Source organism: Mus pahari, chromosome 8 (assembly GCF_900095145.1).
Source record: "Mus pahari chromosome 8, PAHARI_EIJ_v1.1, whole genome shotgun sequence".
NCBI classification, from domain to species: domain Eukaryota; kingdom Metazoa; phylum Chordata; class Mammalia; order Rodentia; family Muridae; genus Mus; species Mus pahari.
Genome location: NC_034597.1, coordinates 17,228,518 through 17,237,998, shown reverse-complemented (window position 1 = coordinate 17,237,998; position 9,481 = coordinate 17,228,518). Strand labels below are relative to the sequence as shown.

The window sequence follows — 9,481 nt, the reverse complement described above, 5'->3', positions numbered from 1 at the left end:
AGTGCTGGGATTAAAGGTGTGTGCCACCACACCCGGCCGGACCCCAACTCTTTTGAAGAGTCACAGGCTCTTGTTGTGTAGGCACTGGGTTTCTTAGTATGTTCCTGCTCTGTCCGATTGGCCTGGTTTAGGAGACACAGAGGAGAAAAACCATAGTTTCCTATTTTATGCCTATGTCCCTCCCTGGGGCAGTTGCCCTGTTGTCCAGAAGAGGGGGTTACATTCAGAGACCTAGGGACAGAACTAAGCATGTGCCATTGGATCTGTTCCTTAACACTCCTCTCTCTCTCTCTCTCTCTCTCTCTCTCTCTCTCTCTCTCTCTCTCTGTGTGTGTGTGTGTGTGTGTATGTGTGTTTATGTGTGTGTGTATGTGTTAATATTTCTTTTGTAGCTGTCTTCCTTTGGCTACACTGGTTAACTTGTAATTTCTGGAAGCACCCAGCAGTCTCGAGTGTCTGAGCCTTGACACTTGCTGTTGAATCCTACCTGTGATATTTCCAGCCCTGTCCCAATGGACAGATTCCAAGGTGTTTCCTTCTGGTACAAATGGATGTCTCTTCTGGAACTCATGGGGTGGCTGCTTTAGGGACCAGTTCTCCCTCCAGCTGTTCCAGCGACATGGGCTGTGGTAGCCAAGGTGTGATGTTCTAGGGCAGGCGGCAGGCTGGACAGCTGGGCTGCCATGAACTGTGCAGTGGCAGTGTCTCCATAGCTCTGTTGTCCGACTTGGGAGTAGGAATCCTACCTCTGATGCCCAGTCAGGAACTGGGCCACACTGGATGTTCAGCTCATCCCACTAGGCGGGTGGGGGTAGGGCAGATGGCTTTAAACCCGCTCTCTCTTCTGTCTTCAGCCCTGTGAAGAAGTAGGTGGTCTCCCTTGTCTCAGCCTCCTATGGTATCTCAAGGAACAAGTGTTTATTAGTTGCTAGATTAATTGCAAGGGGCTGACTTGGGAAATAGTGAAGCCCTGTCCCTAGCCATGTTCTGGTAGTGACTAAATGTGCAGATGGTCCTTACCTTGTTTGGTCATGAGCGCATTTGGAGTCCCTGGTGTGATCCCAGTGCACATGGCACAAACACACATGCCTGCCCATGACCTCACAGTTTGTGGACACCTTCACTTCAGAGTGGATCCCAGCGCCAGACCTCTGCTATAGAGGATATGGCTTCGGTCGTACCCTGGACTGGCTAATGCTACAGTCCTGCTGAGCCCTTGGCTTTTCAGATTCATGCTTTCTACTTTGACTTGACAAGTGTGTTTCACAAGTGTCAGGCACAGGGTCCCCAGCGCTCTTGTGCTAGCCGGGAAGTGGGCAAGGAGCCATGGCCCATGAGCACCATCAAGTGAGTGGTGACCCTGGGTTGGGGGCCCAGAAACCGAGGTGGGGATACTGTCTTCCCTTGGCTCTAGGTCTGCTAGGCTTTGTCTGGCATCCATTGTCTACTTCCCCAAGCCCTGGTCCCCATTTTTCTCTGCCCACTTCCTTCATCTAAGAGAACTTGACATGACCATTAGTCTCAGATCTTTTATTGAGCCTCGTCTTTGTAGGGAGAACGATTTTACATGTGAAATGTGAGCAATGTCTGGACTGGCAAAGGGTCATGATCTGTCTTGGCCAGTTCATATGTTCCTGGCACTGGAAACGAGAATATGGGCAGAATTGCGTGTGATGGGGGAGGAGAGGTTCAGTTACGGTGTGCTTCATTTTCCTGTGGTCCACTTCTCTCTCACCTGTGTGTACTGTCTCCTACACCCCAACCCAGCGTGCACCCTCCTGTCCGTGGGCAGAGGATGAGTATGTGAGCCATTCCAGGTGGGCCCTAGGGACAGAGGTACAGGTCTCTTGGAAGAAGGGGTATGGTCACTGGTGATATGGTTTCTTATTACAGTGTGTGTGTGTGTGTGTGTGTGTGTTGTTGGGTGAAGAGGTGAGGGGTTGGATGACTTTAGGAGATAAGAAGATAGTTGTGTGGCTGATGAAAGGAACCCCACAGAACTAGGGCTAGACTCAAGCTCTTTCCTCTAAGGCTGTCTTGGGTTAGAGAACAGAACAGAGAGCATAGAGGTCCCTGGGTCTCTGATCTCCCTGGGGTACTGGGCCTGGCCCTGAACGCCACCTTCGCCACTGGCCTTGCCTATAGTTGTGTCTTTCCTGGCAGAGGCGGTATCATTCCCGCCTGCCACCCTGCTAGTCCTGCCTGAACGATCTTTATGGTTCAGACTCTGTCTGGGCCACTCTCAGAAGTGTCTGCCCACCAGCACAGTGTTTGCCATCATCCCCTCCCCCCCGCTTGTGGTACCTTGTGATAGCCCTGCAGGAGAGTCCAGCTGGGCAGGCTTCTCTGGGGAGAGGGGGGGCACAGCCTTGTGACCCTGTGCCTCTGCCCTTCAGAGTCCACAGCAGAACTGCTTTCCCCAGATTCCACCCCCCTCTCAGAGACCAGAGAAGCTGGAACTACATCGTCCTCAGCACCAAGGGGCTTTACATATGAAGTCGCACCTGATGTCATCCTCTGGCTCCTTTTTTTTTTTTCCCTAGGTGGAGCCGAGCCTTAGAGGCTACGTGTGGGTGAAATGTAGCTGGCCGACACATCTTTTTGACTCTGTTGCCTTGGGCAAATTACTAAGTCCTTTTGAGTCTCAGTTTCCAGTTCTACAAAAATGAGATCGGTGCTCAGATAAATGTCTTGGCAGTCAAGGAGAACTAAGGAAAAGAAAAGATTCTGTAGACAAGAACAACTCGTGGTCAGAGCAAACCAGAGTCTTCTAATCCATGTTTCCCTGTCAGACCCTCAAGAACCTGAGAGAAGATTCCAGCAATGACCACGAGTCTGTTGCTGTGTCTCCCCACATGTGGTAGAAGAATCCCACGCTTCCTACCGGCTTCTGGGACCTTTGATGCAGAATGATGATGCAGCCCGGAGGCTGACATCCATCACGTCGTGGGGCTGCCCTCCCTTGAAGAGCAGGGCCTTCAGAATGCAGGCACCTCTGCCCTGCTAGCGTGGCCCTGCAATGTCGTAGATTGCTGATTATCCTTTATATGCCAGGACTAGGGTATCTTTCAGAATCTGGGTGTCTGAACCCAGCGAAGGTGTATCTGCAGGGATAATCAAGTTTGCCTTATCTCCCTTCTGCTCAAAGAAAGAAAGCCCAACCTACATTCTGCCCAGTTCCTGCATGCCAGAAAACAGCCAGGACGTACCTTTCACCTCTGTGGCCAGGGCTCAAATAGGGCTTTACAGAGAGGAAATGGCTTTCTGACCTGCCCAGTCTGCCCTGACCAGGCAAGTTAGACTCTTTTGACTCCCGGTTCCAACTGGGTTTGAGCCTCTGCAGCCCTCAGAACCTTGGTTTCTCTACTAATAGCATGGGAATGTGGTGGAACCATTCGACTCCTCCTGGATTCTTAGTTCTGCGTGGTGTTTATCTTGGGCTGGTGCTCGAGGTAGAAAGCTGTGGTAGTTATGAAGACAGCCCGGGGGACAGTGGACACCAAGATTCTGGGAGGGGGACTTTACCTCTGCTCTGTCCATGGATCTATTAGGGGAGGCTTATCTGCGACCCTCGGTGGCATCTGGAAGTATCGAGCTGCCAGGGAGAGTATAGCAGGCCTTCGGCTGTTCGGGGATGACTGAGGGTCTGTCGTGAGTCTAGGAGTATGACCACAACCCCGTGGAGAGAACAATTTAGGGTGTAATTAGTGTAGCGTTGGCATCCACCAAACTTCCCCTTCCTCTTAAAACAGTCGCGAAGGCTGTGGACTTGTTTAAAATCCTAGCAAGCAAAAATGAAAGAAAGGAAGAGGGGGGAAGAGAAGAGGGTTGTTATTTTGTGAAATTGCATTTCCCAGCCGTGAGCATGAGTCACAGGGTTTGGAGCTTCAGATTTCTTGTTTGGATAAACTTCTCTCTAAGAGGCCAGGGCTGTGTTATCCTCAGGCTGGTTAGGGACGATGGAGCTGGTAGCTTCCTGGCATGGGACAGGTCTCCCAGTTAAGATGTAGAGGGACCCAGGAGTTAGTGCTCTGAGGCCAGTAACGTGGCTGCCGCTGCCTGAATTTTCTAGGGCTGGAGGGAGGGGGGGCTGGCAAAGCAGATTCATGTCAGGGATTACTGTTCAGTGGGTTCCGAGTTTGGGCTTGGGGAGGTAGCGGACTCTGGAGGTGGGTGGTGGTGGCCACCGTGTCTCAGGGAGGATATGCTCAGAGCCTTGGAACTGACCACTTTAAAATCATTAAGCTGGCAACTGTCATTATGGATATTTGATCACACACAAAAATAATGCTCTTGGTCCCAAGCCACCGCTGTGGTGACCCTGAGGTGGAGCCCAGAAAACTGTTTTTGTTACTAATTTCCAAGTCATCCAATACAAGTTTTGCATACTCATTTCATGTGCGAAGCAGTGGGCAGTGGCTCACAGGGGGATGGCGAGAAGCTTCTGTCTTCCCAAGGGCACCGCTGCTAGGTTTGGCCTGTCACCCTGGCCACCTTGTCTGATTTCCACCAAAGCTGTCCTCCTGTAGCCGCGCTGCCTCCGGGATGGAGGCCGTTGCCTCCCCGGGAGCCACTCCATTCTGGGCTTGCCCAGGAGCTAACGAGTTGGTTCTGACTGCAGGCAGGTTGGTGCTGGAGTGCGCTGACTTGAGTTTCATGTCGCACCAGAGGGCTCTAAGGATCCATGTGGCTCCCACACCGCAGGAAAGCTGTGTGCTAGCCCTGGGCAACTCCAGGTATGGTGTCTGTGTTCTTCCATGCCAAGGCTCTGGTTAAAATAATGTAAGATGGATAGAGGCTCAGAGAAGGAGAGGGCCATTCAGGGTCACCCAGCAGGTATCCAAGTTACTGGCTTACCTGGAAGTGAGGGCTGGGTCCTCTCAGAGCTGAGGGATCAGTTTCTGAAGATGGAAATGTGAGATTAGAAGCTATTCTTGCCGGGCAGTGGTGGCACATGCCGTTAATCCCAGCACTCGGGAGGCAGAGGCAGGTGGATTTCTAAGTTCGAGGCCAGCCTGGTCTACAGAGTGAGTTCCAGGACAGCCAGAGCTACACAGAGAAACCCTGTTTCGAACCCCCCCCCCAAATTAATTAATTAATTTTAAAAAATAAAAAGAAAGAAAGAAAAAGAAGAAGCTCCTCTTGTTGGAGTTGGGCAGGCTGTATCCCATGCCCTAGAACACTTCAGTTCTTCTCTCTCTCCTTCCCACACTGAAGAAACGGAAGATTGCCCCTTCTCTAGGCTCCTGCCGGCCTGCTTTACAACGGAGGCTAAGCTCTTGGTTCCAGGAACCTTGTTTCTCTTTCAGCCTAAGGACTCCTGGAAGCCTCAGCTCCCCATCAGCAGGGGGCTAGAGTTTATCCCTGCCATCTGGGGCGTCTGGAGTGGGCTCAGAGGACTCCAGCCATTGAGTCCAGGTTCACCTGTTGACTTCCCTCAGGAAGCTGTTGCTTTCTAGCCTTGGCCCTTCACTAGGAAAGGGGAGCCCTTGGCCATTCTTTGCCAGCCCCACCACAGGCCCCACCTTTACTAAATTCCAGTGTGCCATGCCACCCAGAGCCTGTGATGCCTATAAATAGAGGTTGTGTACACCAGGAGGGCCTGAGCCACGTCTGCTTGGGAGCTCAAAGGGGTGTCTGGTTCCTGTCATGTGGAGGTGGGAGAGGTAGCCACTCCCCCTCAGAGGCTCTCAGAGAGGTGGATCAGGCAGGCGGGGCTTCTCTGTGCATTGACCTCCAGTTCTCCGAAACGGTAGTCACACTGCAAGTCCCTGAGTCTCTTTCTTACTAGGTGGGAAGTGGCGTCAACAGAGCTGTGTCTGAAGTCTCCCCATACCCAACAAGTGGCTTCCCACAAGGCCATCTGTATTAGTCACTTTTCTCGTTTCTGTGGCAAAATATCAGGAAAAGCAACTTAACGAAGGAAGGCTATGGTTTAGCTCCCTGTCAGAGGGTACCGTCCATCAAGACAGAGGTAGTGCTACCAGGAGCCTGGGGCCTATGACCACAGTGTGTGAACAATGGGAAAGGGAAGAGGGATAAAGGCTGTTGTGAACCCCATTTGCCTTTTTGTTGAGTCCAGGACCCCAGCCCATGGAATGGTGCCTCCCACATTTAGGGTGGCTTTCCCCAAGTTGCTTAGCCCAACTGGAAGTTCCCTTGCTGACACGAGGAGCGATCTATCTATCTCCTAAGTGATTCTAGGTCCTGTCACGTTGAGAGTATTAACCTCCTCCACATCTGGTGTGGCGCGTCAAGAACCGATAGTTACAAACCTCACAGCTGTTAACCGTGTAACCCAGGGGTCCTAGGGCCCAGACACGTGACCTCCCTTTACCCTTACGGAAGCCTTAGAGGGTCACTCTCGTGTTCCCACAGACTAGGCAGAGCATCTGAGGTCAAACCCACAACTGGAGTTAAGATTTGAACTCAGGCTTTAGATCTGTGTGGATCCATGCCGGGTGGTGTCTGAAAGCCTCCTTTGCCACAGCCCTGAATAGCCTCTGTTCCCACAGGCGCTGAGCAGCAGCGTGTATAGGAACGCTTCGCCCTACGGCTCCCTCAACAACATCGCTGATGGCCTCAGCTCCCTCACCGAACATTTCTCAGACCTGACGCTCACCTCCGAGGCCCGCAAGCCCAGCAAGCGGCCTCCTCCGAACTACCTGTGCCACCTGTGTTTCAACAAAGGACACTACATTAAGGACTGCCCTCAGGTAAGGCAAGGCAGCCCAACTGGGCTCTCCCGAGCTTCCTTCCCGGCTGGGTCTATGGGTAGATGTGCACCGTGTTCTCCCTAGGGCCTTCTGTTTCCATGGTGCTGTTAAGTAAGACAAGGTTGCCTGAAGTAGAGGGGTCCAGACCCCACTTGGGCCCATAGTGCTTGCTCAGCAGTCGGCATGGGGGATTCTGGACCCAAACCAGGCCCCCACGTGAGGTTCTGGCCTCTAGGGTCCCACAAGTGTTCCTGCAGAGTGGGTCCCGCTAGAGTGGGGCAGGAGGCAGCCAGCAGCCTCTTCATGACTCTCTGGAGGCCCCATCTGCTCACATTCACCAGGAAGGAATGTGGGCTCCTGGCCAGGAATCCAGATGTGCACCCCCTCCCTCAAACCCACCACTGCCTCCTCTGCCTACATCAAGGAAGGATGAGGGTCCTTGCCTGTTTGTGCCCCAGAATAGGTCAGGGTAAAGGCATCGTCTGCCAAGAGGCCCGACATCCCCTCAGGGTGAATGGCTGGGGGATGGAGGGGGCTGGGGGCAGCCTCATTCTGTGCCCCATGCTTTGTTTTAATGAAGCAAGGCATCTGCAGCCAATGCCACTCCCTGGGTGACTGAGTCCTGGACAGATACAGGATCCTGGGGAGAGAAGACAGCAGGCGTCTTTTAAAGTGCAGTGTGAGCTTATCAGCGATCCTTTTCCCCTACTTTTATTTTTCCTTCACATTTTCCATTTTTTCTTTAACAATGTGGTGCTGGATTTATTTTATATATGTAATGGAAATGGAATCCCATCAATTCTGAAAAGCTATGCAGTAGTGCCCTCCAGATGCTGGGAACCAGAGTGGAGCCAGGTGGGGAGCCAGGATGGGCTTGCCACCACTGCATCCCTGGCATTTCTCAGGAAGGGCTGTGCAAGGCTTCAGGTCTTTGCTGCTTCAAGCCTAGCCCCGACACAGCTCTGTTAATGGTTCCAGGGAACTTGGTAGAGAAGCAGAACTCCAAGGCCACCCTACACCCACATGCCAACTCAACCTCCACGGTGATGTGTGTGATCCCCTCCTGGAACCCTACAAGGTGGGAGCCCACTACTGGTGGTGGCATCCCCTACGCTCCACACCCCATCCTTCCATGGGGGCAGTGAGCAAGAGGCCCTTGGAGTCCTGTGACTTGGCTGGAGGAAGTTGAGCTCCCCTTCTCCCCCAAGGCTCTCTGATTGGGCAACAGATAAGGACTCAGAGGCTGCCAACCCCTTCCCAGCTAAGTGCTCCCACGTGCAGCAGTTCAGGACACCTCAAGAACTATCCCACCCATGGGCAGCTTGGGAAGCAGGCAAGCAAGATCCACTCCCATCGAGGAGGAGACAGACCCTGTGCCAAAGGTCCCCTGGCAACCTATCATCCACTGTGGGTGACTGCCTGTGTGTCAGGCTCGTGTGAGCCTCTTTCTGGGAGGCTGGGATGAGCACTTTGAGCAAGGGAGAAAACTCAATGCAGAAGTTGAGCTGGCTCGGAGGATTTTAACCCCAGGCAGGTGAGAGTCTTCCGACTACTGGGTAGAGGGTTCCTCAGCCTCCAGATGCTGGCTTTCCTTCCCATTGATCATTGATCATCAGCTCTCAGCTCTATGGCACAGGAGGGAGGAGGGGCCCGTTGACAGTGGAACAAATGAGTGAATGCTATAGAGCTGAGGACCCGGAATTGGTACTTGGTGCTTCCATGGGTACCTGGGCCACACCAGGTCTGTCTGGAACACAGACCTGTGTTCTGTGCAGCCTAGATGAGCTGTCCTGATTTGTTCCCAAACCTGACAGTAGCCAGGACTCCTAGAAGCCCAGGGATCTCCCTGCCTGGGCAAAGGCAAAGGAGGACTCAACTAACGCCTGGATACAGTGACCTAAGGCAGGAAAAGTATCTGGCGGGGCCCGGCACAGGGAAGATGCTGTCACAGGCAGTACCATGAAGAGTACCCCTCATCCCTGCTGGGGGCCGGATGCTGGAGATTTGGGTGGGCTGGAATTTAGTTGGATGTTCTCCACCCTCCACTGAGCACGAGCAGCTGCTGGGTCACATTCCTCTCTGACTCCTGAACCAGCTGGGGTTCTTATCCTATCAGGTGTTGAGCGCAAGTCTTCCCGGAGACAGGAAAGGGGAAACTGAGTTTTTATAGACCCACGTTTCAAATGAAATGTTATACAGCAGGTCAGACTAATTAGCATGTAAGTGACGTGGTGACCCACCCCTGTACTGCGGAGTCTGAGACAGGAAGGTCACACGGCTCATCGATGGCGTGTTACGGGTCGTCCTTTCCTTTCAAGGCTGAGTGTTATCCATCTGAACTGATAGGCCTTTATCGCTCCTCAGTGCACAGCTAGGCTGCACCTAGCCATGACTACCGGCGGATAGTACTGCTGTGGGTGTGGCCTCACGATGTCGATGAAAATCCTTGACTTTGGTTTTTCCACTCTGACCTTTCTTGTTCCCATCTGTGGAGTCGCTTACTTTGTCTTTGTTCTTGTTTCTCAGTGTGGAGGCTGAGGTTGGGGCACTGACTGTACGCGTCCTCGTTGTTATGCTTTATTTGTTCTTGTTGTGAGATGTTTTCTCTCTATAGTCCAGGTTGGCCTCAAACTTAGGATCATCATGCCTCGGCCACATGCCGCCATTCCTGGCCACACCTTCATTTTTATTTGGTTTCTTATCCTCCCTCCCTCCCTCCTTCCCTCCCTCCCTCCTTCCCTCCCTCCCTCCCTCCCTCCCTCCCT

General features: G+C 52.8%; 1 protein-coding gene across 1 annotated transcript in view; it reads left to right on the top strand.

The window, feature by feature from the left end:
* Window positions 1-9,481, top strand: part of Zcchc24 (zinc finger CCHC-type containing 24) — a 49,476-nt gene that overhangs the window by 5,863 nt on the left and 34,132 nt on the right. Inside the window, exon 2 of the mRNA XM_021203655.2 lies at window positions 6,516-6,716. Within this exon, the coding sequence (XP_021059314.1) occupies window positions 6,516-6,716 (201 nt within the window). The remainder of the gene's footprint in view (window positions 1-6,515; window positions 6,717-9,481) is intronic.